Source organism: Nothobranchius furzeri, chromosome 12 (genome assembly GCF_043380555.1).
Source record: "Nothobranchius furzeri strain GRZ-AD chromosome 12, NfurGRZ-RIMD1, whole genome shotgun sequence".
NCBI classification, from domain to species: Eukaryota; Metazoa; Chordata; class Actinopteri; order Cyprinodontiformes; family Nothobranchiidae; genus Nothobranchius; species Nothobranchius furzeri.
In genome coordinates, this window is record NC_091752.1 from 35811601 (window position 1) to 35839563 (window position 27963).

General features: G+C 38.8%; 1 protein-coding gene across 1 annotated transcript; it reads right to left on the reverse strand.

Annotated features, from left to right (window-relative positions):
* Nucleotides 1-27623, reverse strand: LOC107376050 (uncharacterized). Its single transcript, XM_070543123.1, has 24 exons — nt 27521-27623; nt 26828-27310; nt 26567-26737; nt 25583-25639; nt 24821-24938; nt 23911-24224; nt 23604-23837; nt 23387-23415; nt 23023-23079; nt 22842-22886; nt 12502-12574; nt 12314-12402; nt 11716-11838; nt 11566-11665; nt 11309-11405; nt 5102-5172; nt 3261-3578; nt 2816-3112; nt 2372-2432; nt 2167-2261; nt 2047-2081; nt 1873-1929; nt 1748-1794; nt 1-1570 (listed from the first exon to the last, which is right to left on the reverse strand). The coding sequence occupies exons 1-24, from the start codon at nt 27564-27566 to the stop codon at nt 1495-1497; spliced, it is 3093 nt and encodes a 1030-aa protein (XP_070399224.1). The 5' UTR covers nt 27567-27623; the 3' UTR covers nt 1-1494.
* Between the last annotated feature and the right edge of the window lie 340 nt (nt 27624-27963).

Genomic DNA, 27963 nt, shown 5'->3' on the forward strand with positions numbered 1-27963 from the left:
AATGAGACTTTACAGCAGAATGTCTCAGTCCGTCAGTCAGGCCAGTGGGTGTGACCTGCAATACCATTGGTTAATCCTTCAAAATCGTTTGGTTTTCCTGGATTTCTGCTCACCGTACATGACCGGACAGTTTAAGGTAGTCAAAGATGGCGGCATTGCCTGAACTTAGTTTAGCTCTGTTTTCTTTGGTGGCTCAACTAGAGTTGAATAGTTTGTCAGTAGACGATATTTTGAGTTGTTTGGATGACATTTTTGAAGCATTTGGTTCGATACTTTGTGAGTGATTGCTTTTGTCTGACTGAATTAGCAGCCAATGACACACTGGCTCCACCCCGTTAGTCTTGACTGACGGAACAGAGACATTCTGCTGTAACGTCTCATGAAATAAATCAGCCATGGGAAAAAACACTATTATGAAATAGAAGCTGTCTAACCATCAAAATAAACAGTCAAATGGAAATATCTGTAACCTGCTATTTAACTGTTTGGCCTTCTTGTGAAGATTGTTGCAAAGAGAAACAATTAAACTTGATTAACCCCAGAGCCATGCGCACAGCGCTGTACTGACTGTAAATGAGGGGAAAAACGATTTAATCTGATCCTTTTCTTACCTTTTCAACATGGTTTAATGTAAAATTTCATTCAGTACAAACTTTAGTTGTACCAATCTGACGAGACAGAACCTGGATTTGTATTCTGAACAGTTTAAACATGTTTAAAATGGAGACATGCATGATGCGTCTTAAAATTCACACCTGCTCAACTATTATGGAAATTAAACTAACAAGATGAATAACATAATTATTTTAGGCACAGACAACATCCCCCACACTTTTGAAAAGCTTGCAACTCGCCTGCTACCAGTTGCAAATTGTGAAGGGGAACAATTTTCACAAATGGCAAGAATAAAAAATGAACTGAGAACAACACAAACTCAACAGCACTGTCATTGATGGCTATTGAATCTCAGCTTGTCAGGAATCTGGACTTTGATGACATTGTAAATTAATTTACTAATAGAAAGGCCAGAAAGCAGTTTTTTCTGAAGGCAAGAGAGGAGACCAACAAGCCCTAAGCACATTGTGCCCAGGGGCCCCTGCAATGATAATCCGGCCCTGCATGTAAGGTTAATGTGAGTTCATGATGGAACATTGTAAGAAAAATGTATATATTTATACACATTTACATACTAAAAACTATATCATTTATACAGTTTCTTTGTTTCTCATAACTGCTTAAGAACTGTTAATGTTGAAACTGTGGAGCAAACATCCAGAGACTGCAGAGGACACTCTGTTCTGATAAGAGACAAGGTCCGGTTGCCATAGAGACGTTGAGATTGCCCGATGCTTTCAAATGTAGGAGGGTGGAGGTCAGACCCATGAAGACAGACTTTTTGCTGAGAAACTTCCGAGCATGAGCCTGAACCAGGCTGTGAAGCTGCCTATTCTGTATCGTTCGATCTCCTTGCACAAGTAAAAAAAAAATTGTTTCTCATTTGCTGCGAGGTTTTAACCAACAAACGCAGGGAAAGTTTCCCTGACAAACATCTTTCTCTTTTTGCACCATTCTGTTGAAAGAAAAGTAAAACAAATTAGAAAGGAAAATCAAAGATACTCAGACCAGAAAAAAATGTCGGTTTGACAGAAATTGTGCGGGTTAAAAAAAATTAAACCACTGTCTCGCACCCAGGTAGTGGCCACTAATGTGACTCGGACACTTTAGTTACCCTTTGACTCTTTAATACCTTATTACCACAGAGCTGTAGGTCACATCCTCATCATTCTCACTTCCCTGTGGGGACAACAGATGTAACACATTTTTATTTGCAGCATCACACATTTTTCTTCCCTTTTTGTGTACCAGGTTTACCCGAACTGCTGTTTTCTTCTTAAATCGAACATCAGTGTATGTTACTTCCTCTTTAGACTGTAAATTAAGAAACCAAAACTTTATTTAACCCAATGCTTGTGCTCTGATGATAACGATATGCAAGTCAGAAGAGCTAGAAGATACTTAATCCTTGTTCCGTTCATTTGAACTCACCTGTTTTGATTTTGTGGAATCGGCTTTCCCTCGCTCTAGTAAATATAAACCTTTGATTTTGTACTTGTGATAGAAAATCAGTTTTAAGCGTATTTAATGTCAAACTAAAGCCAGACTTACTGTGTCGTAATATAAGCCAAGCAATCAACGCCACAATCACAATGAAGATCAACAAACTCAGAGGGATGATGAAATTTGTTAGGTCCACAGAGGATCTGCAACAGAAAGTAAAAGGTGCAAAGTTCTGAATATGTGGAATAAAATATAATTTAAATAATTTATTTAATTTGAACTAATTCTAAATAAAACATTGGTGCACTCTGACCTCTCTTGTCCACTTGGAACTGTAGTTGTTGCTTGAGTTCCTAGAGCACTGCTGGGGGTGACTAAAATAAACAAAACCCTCTTTAGATGAGAATGATGATACTTATACGTCATGCAGGATTAACCATATTTTTGTAATTTTTTTTCTTTTCACACTCGGGGGTTCAATTCTGTTAAAAATACAAATGTTAAAATTGTTATCTCTAACCTGTGGATTTAACAGTAACAGTTAGATTAACTGTGATAATTTCTGTAGCTTTAGTTACAGGACTGGATGTGACTACATCTGCAAACAAAACAGTTTATTTAAGGTTTAAAATAATCACAGTGGTTTTTAGTAGGGAAGGACTGATTGTTAAATTCTGGACTAATCAGCACAGTCCAATAATTTATAATTGTCTTGGTTACTTTCAATTAAAAACCCTCCAGACTGTCACCCTCTCACCTGCAGGTTTAACAGCAACAGTTAGGTGCACCGGCATCTGAAAGTCTCCTCTGACACAGTAATACCAACCACTGCTCTCTGGTCTCAGGTCAGTCATGATCACACTGAATACGTTATCAGCTCTTGTGTTCATAGTTACACTTGTTCCATCTATTGATCCAGATCCTTCTGTCACACATGTGCTGCCCAGTTTACACCATTTCATTCCTCCAGAGGTTCTGTAGTGACAGTTTATGGTTGTGTTTCCTCCAATAAATCCTGTCACCTCCTGACTATCCACATAGAGACTGGGAGTTCCTGGATGGGAAATAAAATAAAGCTGAAAATTCAGACTTTACACACTTCTCATTAGTTATTGTCTGACGAGATAACACATGAATACTAAACCTTGGATTTGCAACACATACCTCAAGATTTATAATGTAAATAAAAAAATAACACTCACCACTGGTGACTGACAGGTGAAAGTCATATCCATCATCAGGACCATAATCAATCTCCACAGCACACCAGTAGTCAGAGTTTGTGTTAGTCTGTTTCATCGTCACAGTGAAGATGTTTTTGTTCTTGTCAACAGAGATGGAATACTTCTCTGAACTTTGTTGTGTGTTTGTCTTTACTGCATATGAACATGAAAACCATTCATATCCTTCACATAAATATTTCACATTGTCTCTGTACTGAGGGCTGTAGAGACAGGGGACAGAGACTGAAGCTCCAGTCTTCACTGATACTTTTTTGGCTCTACTTGTGCTTCCAGTTCCTGTAAAAAAGAACACACTGCGTTTTATAACAGTTGTAATGGATTAGAATTACATTTAATTAATGACCATAAGACATTAAAGATTCATATCGAGTATGAATCCCATCTAATGGACACTGGGTTATTTAAATCAGAAGATTGGATCTTTTTATTACAGGGAATTTAAACAAACACTTTGCATGAACTGAGACAAGAGGAGAGAGAGATACTTTCAAACGTTTAAGAAAATTTATTACTAAATGACTTTTAAACAATTTAACAAGACTAACTCTCTAATGATGAATGTTCTATTGGAATGAAGTGAGGTGAATGGTGTGTGTGTGTGTGTGTGTGTGTGTGTGTGTGTGTGTGTGTGTGTGTGTGTGTGTGTGTGTGTGTGTGTGTGTGTGTGTGTGTGTGTGTGTGTGTGTGTGTGTGTGTGTGTTTGTGTGTGTGTGTGTGTGTGTGTGAACGATGCCAAGTTCAGAACCTCCGTGTCCGGAGAAGCGAGTCTGAGTGGGAGATGGTGTTTTGCTCCTAACTGATCAAGTTTGAGCCTGTGGTCATAAACACATGAGACGCCAGTTTGTCGCATCCACATACCCTTCAGTGAGACCTCCACTGTGGATCCAGAATGCCCAGGTCCTCGGACCTTCCTTGTGGTACTGGAGCCAATGGTACAGCGTCACAGCACAACAGACTAGTCCTTGGATTGTCTCCAGGTAAAAAGCTACAGATGTTTCACAGCATCAAAAAGAGGACCCTCCTTGGGTCAGTGAGTTCAGCTTTTATTCTGAAGGAACCGTTGTTGGTTGATAACAACGACAGATTTTTCCCAGCTTGATAGTTCTTAGCTTAAAAAGAGGAGTACAGATGGCCTGTCCATACTTCACTTAACATGCGGTGAACTTCAGGGGATCTTGAGATCTTGTTGAAAACGGATGAATACTGAATTAAAATGGCATTGGAACTGTTTTATTAATCTGGATGTTTTTGATTCTGGACGAATCTAAGCTGACATAATTAATAAACACCACAGAGACTCTGCCATGCTTCAGACTAGGAAGGTTCTGATTGGATCAGCACAGCAATGTGTCATGTGATTGCTTACCTTAATGTATCAGCGTGTCTAGTGACTAAAATAAGTCATTTACTTATTAAAAACATATTAATCATAATACTGTGATTTCACAGATCGGTCACATTGTATTATTGACTAAGAGTTGTTTTGATTAGCTTTATTGAAAATAGAGTTCTTTGATCTAATGAAAGAAAAGAAAAGCATCTTCATCTTCTGTCTTCATTGCTGGAACGTAAACAGTTTAGAAGCGAATGCAACATTTTGAGGCTTTTTCATGCACTCTGGCACTGTGTCAAAGGGAACAGTGGTTAGAGGATAATAACCTTGAGAAATGGCTCCTTCATCACTTTACACAGTGTTCATTAAAAAAAAAAACAATTTTACATGTCGTGTCTAATCATAATACCACCAAACACAATATACACAGTGAATAAATAGCACGATTAAACCAAATGTTACTGACCTGGGATCAAAGTAAGAACCAGAAGAAAGCTCAGAGAAAAAGCCATGGTGATGAAAGAGTAAAAACAAGAACTAACAAGCAGTTATACTGAATCTACTTCCTTTTCTCAGATGTCATCATGTCATTCGTTGGGTAAGAGCCACCACCACCTTAGTTTAGAGCCAAGCGCCTGACCCTAAAGCTTCACTCTACATTTTTTGTCCTCTGAAAAAAAACAAAAACATTTTGTATGATACCGCAATGGGACATTTTAATTATTATAATTTGCCAAAGTGAGTAAAACGACCTTTTGCTTTTTACATAATGTTGCATAGTGGTGTCAGCACATTGTAAATTGAGCTGAAAGGAACAATTTCATTGGTGGGGTTGCCCTATTCATTAAATCAGATCTATTCCTACTTAAGGAAATGACAATGATGGAAGATAATGTTATGGAAATTGTAACTGTAGAAATCAGCAATAAAGCTGCTAAAAATACTTTAATTAGTTGTGTTTATAGAGCACCGGGATCATGTATTGGGACATTTAATGAAAAAGTCATTGAATTGGTTGATCACGATAAATACAAAACATTACTTCTATGTGGGGACTTTAATATTAATTTAGAACATGAGGCTGGACAGATAACTAAGGATTTTGCAGATTCACTGTATAATTTAGGTTTATTTCCCTTGATAAACAAGCCAACTAGAATTTCATCTCGGACCGCAACAATCATTGATAATATATTCACTAACCATAAGAATGATGTCAGGAAAACTGGGATATTAATGACGGATATTAGTGACCCTGTTATATATTTGTGACCTGTTTTCGCAGTCTTCAAATGCAAACAATCCATAAAATATCACCATAAACTACAGAAGGGATAAATCTGTTAAAGCCATGGAGGCATTAAACAAAGATCTTAATAAACAAAATTGGAAGGAGGTATGCGTCAGTGATGTCAATGCTGCATACACATCCTTCATGAAAATACTGTTGAAATCATATAATGATAACTGCAAGAGTTCACAATTACAGGTGTGGAAGCACTCTGGTTACAGTTACAATTTCCTCATTTGAAATCTGTTTTAGTTGGATGTTGCTACAGACCGCCGGATGCTGCTATAATGTATCTCCATCAAATAGGTGAAATGTTAGATATGGTTTGTGACACAGGAAATGAGATTTACCTATTAGGGGACTTAAACATAGATTGGAAATCAAGAAATTGCTCATTAAAGAGCAAATTAATCTCATTTGCTAATACTTTTAATTTGTCACAAGTTGTAAAAGATTTCACAAGAGTGCAGGTTAAAAATAATGGTGTATGCTCTAAAACGAGTATTGGTTTAATTTTTACTAATATGGCTGAATTATGTTCTGAGGCAATTTCTGTTCCAGTTGGTTGCAGTGACCATAATTTGGTTGCTATTAAAAGAAAAGTCAAGGTGCCAAAAGGTCAACACTTTATATATAAAAGAATCTTTAAAAACTTTAGAGAAAGTGATTTTGTAGATGAAATAAGAAACATAGATTGGAAAGATGTAACAAAGGAGCAGGATCCGGGTAAAGCTGTAGAGATCTTTGACAATTTGTTAACAAAGGTGATAAATAAACATGCACCGATGAGGAAACAGGCAGTAAGAAATGTAGCTTCTCCATGGCTGGATACAGAATTTAAGGAACATATGAGGCAGAGGGACAAATTAAAATTAGAAGCAATAAAAACAAATCAATTGGAAACATGGTGTGAATATCGCAAAATAAGGAACATTGTAACCAAACTGAATAAAAACAAAAAACAATTATATTATCATAGAAGAATCATAGAAGCTAAATTAGATAATGCAAAGGTGTGGGGTACATTAAATGAACTTATGGGGGTTAAAAAAAGGAAGGCACCTACTGTTCTAGAGGCAGATGGAGTTTTTTTAACCAAACCAAAAGAAATAGCTGATTATTTAAAACTGTTTTTTTATCAATAAAATTAAAACATTGAATAATACCAGGGAGGAGAGAAAAGATGAAAATACATCTTATCAAAGAATTAAGGATAATATAATGCAAATGAAAGACTGTGAGTTTAAGTTTATGGAGGTGTCAGAGGATTACATTAAAAAATTAATCTTAAATAGTAAAGATAAACCCCCAGGAATGGATGATATTGATATAAGATTGCTAAAATTGGTGGCAGATTTTATTTTACTGCCAGTTTCACATATTATTAACATAAGTTTTAATCAAAGTATTTCCCAGCCCAATGGAAAAAGGCTAAAGTAATTCCATTAATCAAAAATAACAGAGGACCACTGTCTGGTAAAAATAGTCGGCCAATAAGTTTGCTACCAGCATTAAGCAAACTTTTGGAAAGAGTAGCATATGAACAAATACAAGAATATTTTATAACAAATAGATTAAACACAATTTATCAACATGCATATAATGCGGGTCACTCCGCTACTACTGCACTTGCTCAGAGTACTGATCATTGGTTAGAAGAAATAGATGATAAAAAGTTAGTTGGTACTATATTTTTAGATTTGAGTGCAGCTTTTGATGTGATTGATCATAAAATCTTATTAAAAAAATTAGAACGTTATAAATTTCAGCCGTCCGCCATTAAGTGGACAGAAAGTTATTTAACGAATCGCAAATTCAACTTCTATTTTAATGGCAGTTATTCTGAAACGGGTCAGTTAGATTGTGGAGTGCCACAGGGCAGTTGTTTGGGCCCTCTTTTGTTTTCTATTTTTATTAATGACTTACCTTTGATTTTAAAACATGCAACCATGGCTATATATGCAGATGACACTACATTATTTGCATCAGCACAAACAGAAGGCCAATTAAATGATATTTTAAAAAAGGAGTTGGATTTAGTTACACAATGGTTTAGAATGAACAAACTAGAAATCAATGCAGAAAAAACTAAATGCATGATAGTGGGAAATACATATACACTACAGATGACACCTAGACTGCATTTGAAGCTAGGTAACATAGAGATAGAGCAGGTAGAAGAAGCAAGATTGTTGGGGGTAATTGTGGATTCTAGATTGTCATGGACTAGTCACATAAATCATGTCCTGCTGAAACTTGGAAGAAGTATGGGCACAATCAAATATTGTTGTAAATTTATTCCTCGTTTGCAGATAAAAACTTTAGTTCAAACATTAGTACTGTCTCATTTAGATTATGCATCAGTTATTTGGTCTAATACAAGTGAAATGAATTTAAATAAGTTACAAGTGGCACAAAATAAAGCTGCACGAATTGTTCTGGGTTGTAATTATAGAACAAATGTAAGTAGAATGCACGATAGGTTGGCCTGGTTAACAGTGAAATGTAGATTAAAGTATTCACTGATCACATTTATAAGAAATATAATAACTACAAAAATACCTCAAATAATTTATGACAAATTATCTTTTTTTTCAGACAATCATGATTACATGACGAGACAGACAAGTGACATAAGGTGCGCACTACCGCGCTGCAGAACTAATTAAAGGCAAAGAGCAGTTTATTACAGAGCCATGGTTGCATAGAATGCCATACCGAGATTTTTGTTATTAGAGAATAACAGAAGATGTTTTCAAAAGAAGTTAAAGCTTTTTTTTATTTACACAACAGTAAATTTTGCACAGTGAATTGTAAATGTGACTGATATGACAGCTTCTATAATTTTTGTTTGTTATGGAAGTGATGTGATATGATTTTTGATTCTTGGATATAGTTATTTATTGCTCTGTGTAAACTCTCCGTTTTCACCTATTTAGATTTTTCATGAACTCTGAAGTGTGTGGTAACTTATTGGTATATAATTATAGCAATTGAGCTGGTATGATTATAATGAGCTCCTGGAGTTGGTTGTTGTTGGGTGTTTGTGTGTGTGTGTGTGTGTGGGGGGGGGGGGGGGGGGGGGGGGGGGGATGGGGGTGTTTTGTAAAATATTTGTAATGAAATTGAAAGAGACCTCAGGAAGAATAGCTCCACACTATGGTGTGAGCTAATGAGGTTCTCAATAAATAAATAAAAAAAAAAAAAATCAAATCTAATCTACAGGTAAAAGGGAAAAATCAACCTTGGATGACTAAGGAATTAAAGAATGTGTGTGCAAAAAAGTAGCTTATATAGGAGTTTTTTAAGTTGCAAATAAGGGAAGCAGAAGATAGACATAAAACATATAAAAATAAATTGGTAACAATAATTAGGAAGCAAAAAAATATTAATTCAATTCAATTTTATTTATATAGCACCAAATCACGACAAGAGTCGTCTCAAGGCACTTCACATAATAAACATTCCAATTCAGGTCAGTTCATTAAGCCAATCAGAAATAATGTTTCCTATATAAGGAACCCAGCAAATTGCATCAAGTCACTGACTGGTGTAAGTGACTTTGCAGCAATCCTCATAGCAAGCATAAAGCGACAGTGGAGAGGAAAACTCCCTTTTAACAGGAAGAAACCTCCAGAGAATCCTGGCTCAGTCTAAGCAGCCATCCTCCACGACTCACTGGGAATCGAGAAGATAGAGCACACACACACACACACACACACACACACACACACACACACACACACACACACACGCGCGCACGCAAGCACGCACGCACGCACGCACGCACGCACACACACACACACACACACAAAGACAAAGTAATGTGTCTATTGTGATTTCTTAGTAAATATTCTATTTGGTGAGAGATAAACTATTGTATTTATCCTAGTGAATCTATAATTAAACGGATAAATTTGCAGTAGCACATCCAACGTCAAGGAAAGCTAAAAGTTATTATCAGGAGAGGGAGAATGTTTAAGTGGTTAGCAGCAGTGTGCTAGACGATGGCCCCCTCCATGAGGCCACCACAGCTCAGCAGAACATCGTTGTAGCTTCTTCTGGGGAGAAAAACACTTAGAGAGAAAATAAAGTTAACAGCTGAAATTGCAGAAAATAGTACAGTTAAAGTGCAGATTGTAGAAGAAAGTAGTAGAGTGTGAAAAGTGGTCAGTGTATCCTCCAGCTGTCTAAGCCTATAGCAGCATAACTACAGAGATAACTCTGGATAATCTATCCTATTTAGATGGAGGTATGTTGGAGGCAGGGCAAGGGAGAGACGTCTTTACCGACTGTACACTCCACCTCCCTCTACTCCCCCACTTGTCCAGATCTGGGCTAACATCAGATTTTAACCATAGGCCCTATCAAATAAAAATGTTTTTAGCCTAGTCTTGAAAGTAGACAAGGTGTCTGCCTCACGGACAAAAGCTGGGAGCTGGTTCCACAGGAGAGGAGCCTGATAACTAAAAGATCTGCCTCCCATCCTAATTTTAGATATTCTGGGAACCACCAGTAAACCTGCAGTCTGAGAGCGAAGTGCTCAGTTAGGAACATGTGGAACAATCAGATCACTGATGTATGATGGAGCTTGATTATTAAGAGCTTTATATGTGAGAATAAGGATCTTAAAATCTATTCTGAATTTAACAGGTAGCCAATGTAGGGAAGCTAAGACAGGAGAGATATGATCTCTCTTTTTAATTCTCATCAGAACTCTAGCTGCAGCATTTTGGACAAGCTGAAGACTTTTAACTACATTCTGTGGACTTCCTGAGAGTAATGAATTATAGTAATCCAGTCTTGATGTAAAAAATGCATGAACTAGTTTTTCAGCATCACTCCTGGAAAGGATGCTTCTAATCTTAGCAATATTCCGAAGGTGGAAAAAGGAAATCCTACAAACCTGCTTAACGTGGGATTTGAATGACATGTCCTGGTCAAAGATAACATCAAGGTTTCTTACTTTGTTCTCGGAGACTAATTTAATGCCATTCAGGTCAGGTGATTGACTAAGCAATTTCCTTTTCTGGATTTCTGGTCCAAAGATGAGAACTTCCGTCTTGTCTTGATTTAAAAGCAAGAAGTTTAGAGTGATCCAATTTTTTATGTCCTCAAGACAAGCCTGTAATCCACCCAACCGATTAGGTTCATCAGGGTTAATGGATAAATATAGCTGAGTATCGTCAGCATAACAGTGGAAGTTTATCCCATCCATCCAAAACAGTTTCCATCTTTCCCAACAATAAACCGTGGATCACTAAAGAACTGAAAGAAATCTTAAATAAGAAAAAAAAGATTTTCTTCACAGGTTCTGAACATGAGAAAAAGGAAATCAACAGAGAGGTCAAGCGAGCCATAAAAATGGCCAAATTAAAATACAAAGATAAAGTGGAGGAAAAGTTCACGGAGGGAAACCTCTGCTCCGCTTGGCTGGGTTTGAAGACCATGGCCTCAGCAAATACAGCAATAGCAACACCTAGTGGCAGGTCAATTCAGGTGTAGAGCAGCACACCGACATCTCTGCGTGATGATCTCAACTCTTTTTATACTCGGTTCGAGTCTGATAATCACGTCCAGCTCCAGGAAATAAAATCTAAATTAAACCCTGGGAACCCTGCATTCAGATTTAAATTTACCATGCAGGAGGTTGTGAAAGCTCTTAAGCAGACTAAGGAGAAAAGTGCACCTGGCCCAGACCACATCAGCAGCAGAGTTCTCAGAAACTATGCACAGCAACTAGGGGGTGTGTTTCAGACCTTGTTCCAGAGTTCCATGGATACAAGTACAGTTCCCCAGCTCTGGAAGCACTCTACGGTCATACCCATCCCCAAGACCAGCAGGGTTAAGGCTCTCAATGATCTTCGACCTGTGGCTTTGACCTCTTTACCGATGAAGGCTATGGAGAGGATCTTGAAACATCACATTATCAGAGCCTTACACCCTCAGTTAGATCCACTTCAGTTTGCGTATCGGAAAGGGAGAAGTGTTGATGATGCAAAAACATTCCTCTTAGACATGGTTCACCGACATCTGGAGATCCCAAACTCTTCAGCTAGACTGCTGTTTGTTGACTTCTCTTCAGCGTTTAACACCCTACAACCTCACATCCTGGCTGGCAAGCTCACTTCTCTTTTTCACCTGGATGATCAGATAATCCTATGGATCCTGGATTTCTTAACTAACAGATCACAAAGAGTTCTGGTTAACAACACTCTCTCGGACCTTCTTTACACCTCTACTGGCACCCCACAAGGCTGCGTGTTGTCTCCTCTACTCTTCATTCTCTACACAGATGACTGTAGATCCATCCAGCCTGACAGTTACATGGTAAAATATGCTGATGACACTGTGCTCCTGTCTCTTCTGTCAGGCCCTACTGTTTACCACAGGCAGGTCCTGCAGAAGTTTGTGGATTGGTGTGACACTGCATGCCTGGAGCTGAATGTGACCAAAACCAAGGAGATGGTGGTGTCCTTCTCAAACAAACAGAGAGCGCTGGTTACCGCTGCCTCCACTATCATTCATGGACAGCCAGTGGAGCTGGTTGAAGAGTATAAATATCTAGGGACCACCATTGATCACCTCCTGAAATTTGCTTCCAACACCGAGGACATCCTCAGAAAGTGCCAGCAACGACTCTACCTCCTGAGGAAGTTGAATTCATTTGGAGTCAGGAAGGACATTTTACTGACTTTCTATTATTCTTTTATAGAGAGTGTTATCACATTTTCCATCCCCTGTTGGTTTTATTCTGTCAGCCTGCAGTATAGAAGCCGTCTACAAAGCACCGTCAAGGTGTGCTCTCGGATCATTGGACTACCACTGCGAAGCTTAACTTCTCAATGTGACCAGCATACAGGAAGTTTAGCACAGAAAATCATTAAAGACCCATCACACCCTCTTCATACTGTTTTCGAGTGGCTGCCCTCCAAACGCCGACTTCGATGCCCATGCTGTAAAACACAGAGGAGGAGAAGTTCCTTTGTTCCCAGAGCTGTGCTTCTTCTTAATTCTCAGTGCAGATAGGGGGAGTGTGCATTACTTGTATGTGTGCGTGCATGTAGTTACATGTGTGTGCAGATAGGGGGAGTGTGCATTACTTGTATGTGTGCGTGCATGTAGTTACATGTGTGTGTGTGTGTGTGTGTGTGTGTGTGTGTGTGTGTGTGTGTGTGTGTGTGTGTGTGAGTGAGTGAGCCAAAGTTTTAATCATTGTTGGTCATTCACATGTGAGTTTATGACATGATTGTGTATATAGGTTTTTATGGGTTTTACAAATGTGTAATTTGGATGTGTTTTTAGAATTTAGAGATTTTAGTGCCGGCTGCTTCACAATGCTGTCTCGAATTGCCCCTCGGGGACTAATAAAGTTGTCTTGAGTCTTGAGTCTAATGATTTTACCAATTGGGAGCATATACATAGTAAAAAGAATTGGTCCAAGCACTGAACCCTGTGGTATTCCACAAGTAACCCTGGAGTATGAAGACGATTTGTCATGTACATTTACAAAATGAAATCTATCAGACAGGTAGGATTTAAACCAGCCTAGCGCTGTTCCTTTGATCCCTACAACATGTTCAAGCCTGTTTACAAGAACATTGTGATCAACTGTGTCAAAGGCAGCACTGAGATCTAACAAGACTAGAACAGACACAAGATTTTTATCTGAGGCCATGAGAATATCATTTGTAACTCTCACTAATGCAGTTTCAGTGCTGTGATACTCTCTAAAACCAGACTGAAATTCCTCAAACAGAGCATTAGTGTTTAAATGCTCACATACTTGGATGGCCACTATTTTCTCCAGGACTTTGGATAAAAATGGAAGGTTAGATATTGGTCTATAATTCATTGGGTCATCTGGATCCAGAGAAGGCTTCTTAAGTGAAGGTTTGATTACAGCAACCTTAAAGTCCTGTGGTACATATCCATTTACTAAGGATAGATTGATTATATCTAGAATGGGGGCAGTAACCAAAGGAAATGCTTCTTTAAATAATTTGGTTGGGATTGGATCCAAAATGCAAGTTGAAGGTTTAGATGAAGCTAATATTTTTGATAACTCTGAAAGCTCAACTGGATCAAAATGGTTCAAGCACAGGTGAGGTTCTACAGTCACCTCTGATGTTGCCTTACTTACTGAGGAAGAAGAAATCGCAGTAGGGAGGATGCTAAAGATTTTGTTTCTAATAGAATTAATTTTACTTGTAAAAAATCCCATGAAGTCATTGCTGCTGAGGACTAAGAGAATAGATGGCTCAGAGCTATGATTCTGTTAGTTTAGCAACTGTACTGAAAAGAAATTTAGGATTATGCTTATTCTCCTCAATTAATACAGAGAAATAAGCTGTTCTAGTTTGTCGAAGCTTATTTTTATAAAGCACAAGACTATTTTTCCAGGATAGGTAGGCCTCCTCATGGTGCGTAGAGCGCCATGTTCTCTCCAATTTTCTAGAGTTTTGTTTTAAGGCTCGTAAATGAGAATTAAACCAGGGAGCCAACTTCCTGTCCCTAATTACCTTCTTTTTTAAAGGGACAACATCATCTAATGCCACACGTAAAGAGGAATTAACATGATGAACTAAGGCATCAATTTGTGAGGGGCTAAAAAACTCAAAGGTTATCAGAAAGTGGTCCGAGAGGACTGGATTATGTGGAAAGATAATTATTTCCTCACACTCTATGCCATAAGTCAGCACAAGGTCTAATGTATGATGGCAGGAGTGGGTGGAGCTATGTATTCTTTGAGTAAAACCAATTGAGTCTAAGATATTACTAAAGGCTACTTTGAGGCTATCATTTTCAATGTCCACATGAATATTAAAATCCCCCACTACAATGACCTTATCAGTATTTAGCACCAAATCAGATGAAAAATCAGAGGTCTGATCCAAAAACTCAGAGTAAGGGCCTGGTGGACGATATAAAACTATAAACAAAGTGGTTTTGCAGTTTTGCAATCTGGATTAGGAAAACTAAGAATAAGATGTTCGAACGAACTGTAGCTATTTATTGGTAAGGGACTGATTAATAAGTCAGAATGAAAAATGGTTGCTACTCCTCCTCCTCGCCCTGTACTTCGAGCAATATGATGATTTAAATAATTTGAAGGAGTCGACTCGTTTAAGCTAACATAGTCCTCTTGCTGCAGCCAGGATTCTGTGAGAGAGAGCAAAGATATCTGATTATCACAAATCAAGTCATTAACTAACAAAGTCTTAGAAAATATGGATCTAATGTTCAACAACCCACATTTAATTTTTCTAATTTTCTGCTCAGTTGAATTTGTTCTAATATTTATGAGATTTCCATGATTTGCTTTATTAAGCCTGATATTTAATCTGTGTGATTTTGGCCGTGGGCAGGACACTGTCTCTATGGGGTAGTGGATGGGTGTTAAGCATCAGAATAATATGCTATGTTATGTTATGCATCTATGTAAATATGTAAATAAGAATGTGTATATGTATATGCTTTTATTTTGAAAAGCAACTGTAGAGGAAGTTGAACTATGACCTCGTGGAATGACCAATAAAAAGGGTGCATTGGTGTTTTGTAGGCGCAATCAGGGTGTGCTACCACCAGTGAAGGCCTGTTGAAACAGTCGCTCTGTTTATGGATTTATTTCCTCCTTTTTAATCCTGGAGATTCGTTTGGGAGTCTTGGACCAACCGCTGGGTAAATCAAACTCTGCTAACAGTGGGTAACAGTACAGAAGCTGCAGAGGGGTGTGTTAAACTACGACTCTGCTTCCTGGTCTGGACCCTGGGTTGTCATGGAAGACTAATAAAACTGGCCATGTTTCCAGAAAGAAGAGCTGCTCCATCCGAAGAGGGATGGATGCCGTCTCTCCGCATCAGACCAGATTTTCCCCAAAAAGTTTTCCAATTATCAAAGTAGCCCATGTTGTTTTCAGGACACCACCTAGACAGCCAGCGGTTGAAGGACAGCATGCGGCTAAACATGTCGTCACTGGTCCGATCAGGCAGGGGGCCAGAGAAAATTACGGAGTCCGACATTAATTTGGCAAACTTGCACACTGAAGCAACATTAATTTTAGTGACCTCCGATTGGCGTAACCGGGTGTCATTACCGCCATCGTGAATAACAATCTTACTGTATTTACGCTTATCCTTAGCCAGCAGTTTCAGATAAGATTTAAAGTCGCCCGCTCTGGCCCCAGGTAAACATTTAACTATGGTTGCTGGAGTCTCTAATGCCACGTTTCTGACTATGGAGCTGCCAATGATCAGAGTTGGCTTGTCAGTGGGTCACTGAGCGGGGAAAATCTATTAGAAACGTGGACGGGTTGGTGGTGGCCCACGGGCTGGGTTCTATGCTTCCTTCGTACCGTCACCCAGCCGGCCTGAGGTCCCGGCTGCTCGGGTTCTGCTGGAGGATCGCTACGGGGTGGTTCTGAGCTAGTTAGCCCTGCGCTAGCTAAGTAGCTACGGCTGTTTACTGGTTTTTCAACAGCGCGGAGCCGGGACTCCAATTCCGACACCCTGGCCTCCAAAGCTACAAAAATGCTACATTTATTACACGTACCATTATCGCTAAACGAGGCAGAGGAGTAACTAAACATCTGATACAGAGAGCAAGAGATAGGAGATGGAGAAGCAGAGACAGAAGTAGCCACAGCCATGATGAGGCTAAGCTAACTGGACGAGCAAACTGTTCAACACCAAATAAACTGCGTGCAAACTCAAATGGTTCCCTAAAAGCTAGGTGGAACAACAGAAAATGTGTGTTTTAGCATGCTTATGTGCTACAATAACTCAGAGATATCCTAGTACAGAGAAATTAAATCAGTTTTAGTGAGCCCCAAACACCAAACAGCTACACGTAGTGCAACACTGAAAACAGGAAACGCCTTACTGCCAGGTGAAGCCAATCAGCAATCTATGTGCCAATCGATGTGTATTATTATGGTAATCTATTGAATCAGAATTAAAATAACACCAAAGCTACTTGGGGAGTAATAAACAGTGTGACTAATGGAGAAAACAAAATCCAGTTTTCCAAATCACTTTGTCAAGGACAAAAAATATATTTATGATGATAAAGAAATCACTGATGAGTTTGATGATCTTTTTGTAAATGTAGGTAGGAGTTTGATGGAGAACAAACCAATAATAGAAGATAAATTGACCACAATGATTAGTACTGTCAATAGTATTGTCCTTGACAAAGTAGATAAAGAAGAAATACGAAACATTGTAAAAAAAAACTGTGGAAACAAACGATCAACTGATTTTCAGGACTTGGACATGATAACTGTTAAAACCATCATAGAATCTGTCATTGAACCATTCACTTAGATTTGTAATTTATCACTTTCTACTGGAAATTTTCCTGATGCAGTGAAAACAGCAAAAGTCATTCCTTTGTATAAGAGTGGTGATAAACACAGTTTCAATAATTACAGGCCAGTGTCACTGCTTCCACAGTTTTCTAAAATATTAGCAAAAATATTTGTATCAAGGTTGGATAAATTCATTGAAAAGAATAATAAACAATGAACAATATGGGTTTAGAACAAAACATTCCACAGCAATGGCAATAATGGAATTAACGGATAAAATATCAACAGCAATTGACAATAAAAATTATTTCATTAGTGTTTTCATTGATTTGAAAAAAGCATTTGATGTCATTGATCACTCACAGTTACTTCGAAAATTAAGTCAGTATGGAATAAGAGGTGTGGCTCATCAATGGGTTAAAACTTATTTAGAAAAAAGGAAACAGTTTGTTCAGATAAAGGATAATAAATCAAAACTATGTGATATTAGTTGTGGAGTGCCACAAGCAGGGTCCGAAATTAACACTCGCCACTCGCCAAATGCGAGCAAATTGCTCCATTTGGCGAGTACGTTTTTGAGCTCTACCTACCACCTGGCGAGTAAATGTTTGCACCAAATTAGTTATGTTTATCAGTCATCTTCCATGGATTTCTGATACTCCTCCCGCCTGCAAGCAACGTACACAAACGTACGCGAAACGTGAACGCAGCATCCAACTTCATTTCCACCTATCCCATTCAATCAGTTTATCAAGTTAGCAGTTACCTTCGTGTTAAAACTAGCGGTGAAATGTGGCGGTTTTTAACTGGAGTCAGCCAGCCTTCCAAAAGAAAACTCGTCGAACCGGAAGAAAAACCACCAGGACCAGTGGCAACCAGAAGATTTTGTGAAAAGTGGCGAACTGGAGATGGCGGAGTCGTGAGACAATGGCTACATTATGATGGCCACGTACACGTTGCTGCCTTTCACAGACAACTGTCCCTCGACATTCTTCAAATATCCAAAAAATGCCCATACTTCCAACTTTGTCTTCTTTGAGGGATAATAAATGTCCCAAGTGCTGCCGTCTCCTCCTGCCATTATTTCAGCTTTAGCTTAAAGAAAGTTTTGGTCGTAAACAACAAAGTGCGCATGTGCCGACGGCAACTTCAGCAGATGATACGGTGGCTGGTAAGGGTCACCGCACCTACACCGCAGCCACGGTAATCCACCGAGATAATTTTTTTTTAAAAACAAGACGGTTATTATTATTGTCAACTTTTTTTTACCGGGGTTTACCGCTACACCGGTTACCGTGACAACCCTAGCCCTGACACACTTTCAGATATTCTCATGGTGCAGCTGTGTTCTCCAGAGATCAAGGACTATGACCCAAATGAGGCTGTAATGCTTTGGCACAAAGACGGTGTCAGAAGCAGGAGGCCAGACGTCATGGACAGAGAAAACAAGGAGTCTGATTAGATTTCAATGAAAGAGTTCATAAAAACATCTCTAAAAATAAATAAATAAATAGTAAAAATGACAAAAGAGTTGTTTTTCTTATTAATTGATGTTTTAATTACTTTGTCACTCTGTTTGGAATCAACATAATACAGAATTGCTTGCTTTAGGTAGATCTAAATCATTTAGAATTTTGGCCAGTAAAAGATATGCTTGGCCGGTAGATTTTCATCATCTACCAGCCAACTTGGCCGGTGAGTAAAAAATTTAATTTCGGACCTTGGCCACAAGGGTCGGTCCTTGGACCAGAACTGTTCATTTTGTTTATTAACAACTTGGTAAATGTATCTAAGACACTCGGTACCATTCTGTTTGCAGATGATACAACACTGTTTTACTCAGGATCAAATATTGAGGAGGGGGCTAAAGTGATAAATGATGAACTGATTAAAATTAAAAACTGGTTTGATATAAATAGATTGACACTGAATCTTAATAAAACAAATTTTATACTGTTTAATGATAAAAAGAACAGTGATGTGTCATTGGAAATAGATGGGACTGAAATTCAAAGAGTAAAAGAAACTAAATTTCTTAGAGTTCTTATTGATGAAGACTTGACATGGAAATCCCATATTAGTTACATAAAAGGTAAAATTGCCGAATCTGTAGGAGAATTACATAGAGTCAAGTTTTTAGTGACTAATTCTGGTTTGTTGGCATTGTACAATTCACTGATTGCTCCATACTTGACATATTGTGCAGAAATCTGGGGAGCAACATACAAAAGCTATACACAACCCTTATCTATTTTACAGAAAAGAGCTTTGAGAATCATCAGTTATAGTGGCTGTAGAGATACATCAAACCCATTGTTTATTAAATATAAATTACTGAAATTTCATGATTTAAAAGACTGGAAAATCTTACAAACCATGTATAAAGCCAATTTAGGTAATCTGCCAACAAACATTCAGGGGATATTTGAAAAGAGATCTAGTAATTACATGCTGAAAGAAACTGATGTGTTTACAAAACCCAGATTTAGAACTAAAATTACGGAATGGAATATATCTGTAAATGGTGTTAAATTATGGAATAACCTTAAAAGGGAAATATAAAAAACTATGTCATTTAATGTATTCAAAAAATGTACCAAATTGAGTGTACTAAATAATTATGAAAATATAAATTAAATCAATGATCATGATTGCACTGGAATTAAGAACAGGAAAAAGTTCTAAATAAATCTGTATGTGTGTCTGACAAATGCAAATTGTACATAAATATATTATTTCTTCTGGAAAAGAGGGCAGAAGTTATAAGAAGTTTTTCTTCATTCTGCTCATTTTCGTTCAAATTAGATTTGTTGTTGTTATGTATTGTTTATATGTTTTATTTGTTTTGATTTTGAATGAAATAAACAAATTAAAAAAAAAGTGAGATGTCCAAATAACAGGGAAAAAGAGTTCAGATCCTGTCGTCTGAAGCTCAGTTGTGATGCGGCTCACTTCTAGTTCCTGAAACGGGTGCACTGGAGATTTTTTTACCCAGAGAATGACTTACAAGGCATTCATTCCTACTAGAGACCACTGAAAATCTATTGATTAAACAAGTGTTTAACACTTGAACATTTTAATCAAATTTCTGTTTTGTTACACAAGATATTGCATCAGAAAATAACTCATAGTTTCTTCTGTTGTTATTCTGGATCCACTGGGTCCAGTCCATCACTGGCAGCAGTCTGGGAGGAACCTCGGTCTTGAACAGTTATTCCTTTTTAGAGGAGGGTTACACACGAATCAACTTAAACCTCATAGTTATTACTTTAAGAAGTAAATAAAGTAAGTAAAGACTATGAGTAAGCAGCTTCAATTTAAGTTAATTTATGTAAAAAACAATGCAGGAAAATGGTACAGAAATACGGAGTTTTCATAATAGCATTTTGAGGGAGATTGCTTTTTAGCGTGAGAAATTGGAGGTGTGGCATGACAGCATGGGCGGGGGTTGCACATGTCTCAGGCTAATTGCATGCAGCCATGTGACATAATATTGTATAGCTGCAAATTAGAATACGGGAATGTGGCAGGATCAGTGTGTCACAAATGTTATCCTATGCTTAAAATGTGAAAACCATGGGTGTTGCAGTGTCTAGTCTGACTGTGGAAAGAACAAAGTTTCTCTGAACATGACTTAGGTCTTTCTCAGAAAGCAAACAAATTATGCAACAACCCCAAAGAAGTAAGATGTACGACAGGAAACTTTATATGTTACAATTTCAAAATTATCCATGAATTAGTTGAATCCATTTACATGATATGAAAATAAAAACACAAAGAAAAACATACAATTGATGGTTTTAGCAAGCTCATCAATTATTAATCAGGCAAAAGCAGCAGTGACTTGCAGTGAGGTACATGACTGGGGAGGCACGACTGCTCTGGAGTCAGACTTACAAATATGTGATCCCAAAATAGAAGTTTGTATTTTATTTTTTTTTACCTTGAATTAACTATTTTTTTAAACTTCTTAGTTATGGTTTAATTAATAGCATACTAATTAACAATACACTAGAACACACATCACTCCCATTCAATTGTCTCTGCACTGGTTACCCATTAACTTTAGAATCTATTTTAGAGTCCTGACTATAACTTTCAGGGCCCCACATGGTCAAGCTCATCCCTATATTACTGAACTGTTAAAGCCTTATGCTCCAACCCAAGCCCTCAGGTCCACACACCAGAACCATCTAGAAGTTCCAAAGACCAGATATAAAAGTTGAGGTGATCGCTCCTTCCAGACTGTTGCACCCCGACTTTGGAATGATCTTCGTTTATCCTATCGTAGCACTGACAGTCTGGACACTTAAAAAACAGCTAAAGACCATTTTATTTAAAGCTGCTTTTCCCTAAACCTTTTATTTTCTTACCTTTAACTAAAATGTTTAATATGTCATCTGCATATGAAATTTTATAATTGTATTACTTTATTTTCTCTGATGTTGATCTATTTCTGTTTTGAGATCATTATGATTTTATGACTTTGTTTTATTTTGTTTTAATCTATGTGAAGCACTTTGTGATTCTATGTCTGTGATAAGTAAAATTTACTTACACTAACAAGAAAAGTAAAATGTTATTTAATTTTTGGGCAAATTTGACTTAAAATGTATTCATTGTTCTTGGTATAGCTCTTTTATTACAGCTGAAAGTCGTGTATGATCTTACCTTTATGTGTTTATGACGTCCAGGAACCTGACATCTGCACCACTCTGCTGTAAAAATCATCCTCTAATATCTCCTGTTCTGACTGAAAATCCAGTTCAAATAAATTATTCAGTTTTGAGCCATAAATCTTCTATTCAGTCTGAGCAAATAGTTCACCCTTGGAGACCTGTCAGCTCCACACCCCAGCACTGTGAAGAAGAGCTAGTTTACACAGGTGTCTACGGAGCTCAACACTGCCCCTATCTGTGAGGCAGGGTACTGCCTGCCTCCCCCAGTGCTTTTTTTTTTACTGCTTTTTAAAGGGCACTCAGAAAGACTACATTTATCACACACAGTGAATAAATATATTAAACAGAATATAGAACATCGTCAAGTGCAGCACATGTTAAATAAAACATGTGTGTTGGTGGTATAAAGACAGACAGCAGCATGCACCAACGTCCTGTTTCAGTGAATGTGAGTGGCACAGCTCTGTGAGAATGGAGGCAGCTCTCATCTCTGCCTCCAGAGGGCACAGCACCCTTCCTGAATCATTTAGTGTGTAAGGGGCAGCGCCGTGAGAGCAGAGGCAGGCATCTCTGCCTCCCTTCTTGCTTCTGCATGTATACTTGACCAGGAAATATGTAAATTCAGCCATTTTTGATGATAAACATGATGAAATCACAAACAAAACTATTGTAGAAACCAATCATTGGATACACTGACTTGATATTAAATCATTATTAGTATTTTAATTGTCACAATGACAAGGGAGGAAGTGCCTCCTCTGACCGCACATCACTGAAAAGCAGCGTAACAAACAAATGTTATGTTTTTCTGTTTTTTAAGCTTGTTATGCACTGTAAACTAAAATGCCTAACACAGAGAATATTAGAAACATTGTGGCATTGAATCCACTTCAGCAGTTACCCTTTTGACACGTTATTGCCTTCTAACCACAGAACTGTAGACCACTTCTGTGTCGTTGTCACCATGAAAAGTCTGTAAACCAAGAGAGAATTGAACAGACTTTAAAGTGCTGATGGGTTTTCCTTTTCCGGCACACCAAACAACTAAACAGTCAGATTCATATGTAGCTGTACATCTTTCCTTTTTGTGATTTTTAAAAAAATTTTACCTGAGATGATAGTTTTCTTCTGAATCTAACATGAGTGTATGTCACTTCATCTTCAGACTGAAATTAGAAAAACAAACAATTGTGCACTTTACAAAACTTTTCTCAATTTCAAAAATGGAATTGAAGAAATTGTACAGGGAGCCTAAGTGAGGCTCTGTCATAGGTCCCCTACTGCCCCCTAAAAATGGTCATCTGTGTGTCAGGTGTTGTGTGTGGCCCTTGAGTAACAAGTAGTGCTATGAAGATTTGAAATATTTTGAATTGACAAGAGGTTAACTTTTTATTAGGGCTGTTGAAGCAACACTTGATAAGTGATCTAAACTTTTCAGATAAACCCTGTTATGCTTCTATAAGCATCACTTACCTGTTCTGAGGTTGCTGAATTTGCACATTCTGAAAGAAAGAAAGAAAGAAAGAAAGAAAGAAAGAAAGAAAGAAAGAAAGAAAGAAAGAAAGAAAGAAAGAAAGAAAGGAAAGAAAACCTCTTTTTTTTCCCAGAGTAACAATTTACAGTAACTTGGTTTTAAAAAATAACAGCACATTGACAAACATTTTAAATCTGAATGTCTGAGTAAACTTACTGGATCTCACTTTGAACCAGATGAACAAGGCCACAGCTACAGTCATGACAAACAAAGGGACGAGATGTTTCTTTAGACGTGGCATGTTACTTTCTGAACTGTTGTCTTCCTTCGTAGATGTAGCATTTTCTCCAACTACAGTCACGGGGTTGGACGTGAGAACACCTAAAAAAGCCTTAGTTCGTTGCATTGACATTGTGAACAATATCGGTCCCATATTATGTGTTGTGGTAACTGAAAGACAGGAAATGTAATATGTGTCAAAACTAATTTTAGACTACGGGGCATCCAGACTGTCACCTCTCACCTGCAGGTTTAACAGCAACAGTTAGGTGCACCGGCATCTGAAAGTCTCCTCTGACACAGTAATACCAACCACTGCTCTCTGGTCTCAGGTCAGTCATGATCACACTGAATACGTTAACAGCTCTTGTGTTCATAGTTACACTTGTTCCATCTATTGATCCAGATCCTTCTGTCACACATGTGCTGCCCAGTTTACACCATTTCATTCTTCCAGAGGTTCTGTAGCGACAGTTTATGGTTGTGTTTCCTCCAATAAATCCTGTCACCTCCTGACTATCCACATAGAGACTGGGAATTCCTGGATGGGAAATAAATTATGGCTGAAATCCCAGATTTCAAACAATTCTCAATAGCATTGTCTGAAAAAGAAACAACCTACGATTATCAAAAACATATATTTTAGCTTTTAGCTCACATAACCCCTCCCCCAGGCTGCCACCTTACCATGGTGGAGGGGTTTGAGTGCCCCAGTGATCCTAGGAGCTAAGTTGTCTGAGGCTTTATGCCTTTGTTAGCCCTTTGATGCATGAATTATGAAATCTTCAACCATGATTTTTTAACAATTTTTTTCATTCATCTTTAGGTGTGAATGAAACAAATTTCATATTTACATATTTTTTGTAAAACTTGATTTACAAATAATTTATTACATGTCCACCTCAGTGGACAGTGTGCAATCTGAACATGAAATATGTTGGTTTGACTTACTGAAGTACAAATGGAGGGGTTCAAATGCAATAAAGTCTTCAACAGCTGTGCTTAATAGCAAAAACAAATAAATAACAATTTTAAGTACCTGTCCACTGTAGTGACCATTATGCATCAAAGGGTTAGGGTCACCCATTGCAATCAGGTCCTAGGTGAGGGATCAGACAAAGTGCAGCTCAAAAACCCCTTATAATGAATGTTACAAATGGAAACAGTGTTCCCCCGCCCGGGGCCCATCTCTGGAGCCAGGGCTGGAGGTGGGGCATGTCGGCGAGTGCCTGGTTGCCAGGCTTTCACCCATGGAGCCCGGACGGGCACAACCTAAAGAGGAAACATGGATACCCCTTCCCATGGGTTCACTACTTGCAGGAGGGGCCAAAGTGGTCAACTGCAATGTGTGATTGGTGGTAGCTGAAGGTGGGGACCTTGGCCTTGAGCCTCCCTAGTAAAGTCTATTCAGAGGTTCTGGAGAGGAGGGTCTGATGGATTGTCGAACCTCAGATTCAGGAGGAACAATGTGGTTTTCGTCCTGGCTGTGAAACACTGGACCAGCTCTATACCCTTAGGGAGATTCTGGAGGGTGCATTGGAGTTTGCCCAACCAATCTACATGTGTTTTGTGGATTTGGAAAAGGCATTTGACCACGTCTCTCTGGAGACCCTGTGGGGGGTACTTTGGGAATATAGGGCACCAGGCCCTCTGATACAGGCTGTTAAGTCCCTGTATGACCGGTGTCAGAGCTTGGTCCTCACTACCAGCAGTAATTTGGGCTTGTTTCCAGTGAGAGTTAGACTCAGCATAGGCTGCCTTTTGTCACCAATTCTGTTCATAACTTTTATGGATAGGATTTCTAGATGCAGCTAAGGTAATGAGGGGATTTGTTTTGGTGGCCTAAGGATTGTCTCTGCTTTGTGCAGATGATATGGTCCTGTTGGCTTCATCAGAATTTGATCTCCGGCTCTCACTGGAGCGGTTCGCAGCAAAGTGTGCAGCAGCTGGGATGAGAACCAGCTCCTCTAAATCTGAGACCATGGTCTTGAGTCAGAAAAAGGTAAAATTGCCTTCTCCAGGTCAGAGAAGAGGTCCTGCCCTGAGTGGAGGAGTCTAAGTATCTTTGGGTCTTGTCCACAAGTTAGGGAAAGATGGAGAGCAAGATCGAAGGGTGGATTGATGCTGCAGTGATGCGGGCGTTGTACTGATCTGTCAAGAACCCCCTTCAGACAGGCCATGAAAAACGGAAATGTTCCAGAATCTGTCCGTAAGACCTTTGTGTCTGAATACAAACATCCGGATAACGTGTTCCGGAATTTATCCGGAAGAAGCCCCTAGTAACAGGTCCGGACTTGTTACGGACAAGGTGGCTACTTCAGACTGGTGAGGTAAAGTTCCGGACAAGGGGGAGGGGGAGGAGGAGGGGACTGGGGGACGCTGTGCGCACCTAGATAGCTCGCTCCAGTAGCATGCGGCGAACCACGGCAGCTCGCCTCCTACGGTACCGTCTAGACGCGCGACAGAGCGCGTCACACCGCTTCAGTGATTCCTTTAACCATTGAGCTTCTTCATCCAGGTCTCTTATGCATCTTCGTGTGCGCAGAATTATGCTTAAGCGCCTCGTGATTTTTATCGTGAGAGGAGCTATAGAAATGATATTTTCTTCTTCTTCTTCTTAACATGAGTCCGACCCCCCCCCCCCCCCCCCCCCCCCCCCCCCGACGCCACCGTCAGACTTCTGGAACTTTTCCCTGCTGTGTCAACGCAGCCGAAAGGACAAGTTCCGGTACAAAAGTGGTGTGTCTGAAAACACAGTTCCGGTTAAAAAACGGATTGAATTGTCCGCAAATGTTCCAGAATGTCTGTTTATCTGTTTACTGGTCGATCTACGTTCCAACCCTCATGTATGGTGACAAGATTTTAATAGAGACCCAAAAAAAAAATGAGATTGCGGATACAAGCAGTTGAAATTAGTTTTCTCTGCAGGGTGGCTGGGCTCTCCCTTAGAGATAAGACGAGAAGCTCGGTCATCGGGGAGGGTTTTGGAGAAGACTCGATGCTCCTCCACATTGAGTGGAGCCAGTTAAGGTGGTTAAGGCATCTAGTTAGGATGCCTCCTTGACGCCTCCCTGGTGAGATTTTCCAGGCACATCCAATTGGACCTAAAGGAAGACCCAGGATGTGCTGGAGAGATTTTGTCCCTCAATTGGCCAGGCAACACCTTGGGATTCCCCCAGAGGAGCTGGCCCAAGTGGCTGGGGAAAGGGAACCCTGGGCCTCCCTGCTTATGCTACTCTCCCCGCGACCTGGGCCCGGATAAGTGACCAAAAATGGATGGATGGATAGCTCACATGAATTTAAAATGTAATTATAAAAATGAAACTTACCTCTAGTGACTGACAGGCGGAAGTCAGATCCATCATCATACGCTCTTGCAATCTCCACAGCACACCGGTAGTCAGCGTATTTGTTAATTTGTTTCAACGTCACAGTGAAGATGTTTTTGTTCTTGTCATCAGAGATGGAATACTCTGAACTTAGTTGTGTGTTTGTCTTTACTGCATATGAACAGGAGGACCATCCATACCATTTACATAAATATTTCACATTGTCTCTGTACTGAGGCCTGTAGAGACAGGGGACAGAGACTGAAGCTCCAGTCTTCACTGATACTTTACTCACTGTACTTATACAGTAAATTCCTGTAATAACAGTACACACTGTTTTAGTTGTTGTTTTAGATGTACCTATTGCAAATATTTATTGCAGCTTTAAACAAAAAATGAAACCTCTAAAACACAGAAAAATAAAACACTTTTAAGTTATTGCAACTAAAAAAAACATCCTTAGACAAAGGAAGCACACAAAATATAAATAATACTGGCATAAAACAATTCCGAAATGTCACAGACCTGTAATCAAAAGATGAATCAGGGGAATAGTCAGATTAATAGCCATCTCGATGGGAACAAACAGTCTACACTCACTTTCTGCTTCCTGTTTTTAAATGTCAACTCCTCCAAAAATCACACCCTCCATGTGAGTCTAAGCTTGTGTGAAAATAAAATGCAAAAGCAATTTCCTTTGTGATTCTGGAACTATTTTTAAAGGTTTTATCCACAAAAAAAACCTTCACTTGAAAGTGATCTCTAGAAATTAAATCATTGCCTATCCCAACTGTTCTGGTCTGGGCACTAACTAGAGCTTGTTGGACTTGGAACTCGACTGAGGGTCAGTAAAACACTAAGTGAAGCATTATCCAAAAGACCTTTAACAAAATAATTTGCCACAATTGCAAAGATTGAAATTAAAATAGTATATTTGCATTTGAAACTCCTTGTTAAACAAATTGTCA

Coding starts and splice junctions, on each gene's coding strand:
- LOC107376050 (XM_070543123.1), bottom strand. CDS start 27,566: ATGGCTATTAATCTGACTATTCCCCTGATTCATCTTTTGATTACAG. Junction 12,575..22,841: donor AAGTGGTCTACAGTTCTGTG/GTTAGAAGGCAA, acceptor CAACTTCCTCAG/GAGGTAGAGTCGTTGCTGGC. Junction 2,262..2,371: donor GTTCCAAGTGGACAAGAGAG/GTCAGAGTGCAC, acceptor TTTCTGTTGCAG/ATCCTCTGTGGACCTAACAA.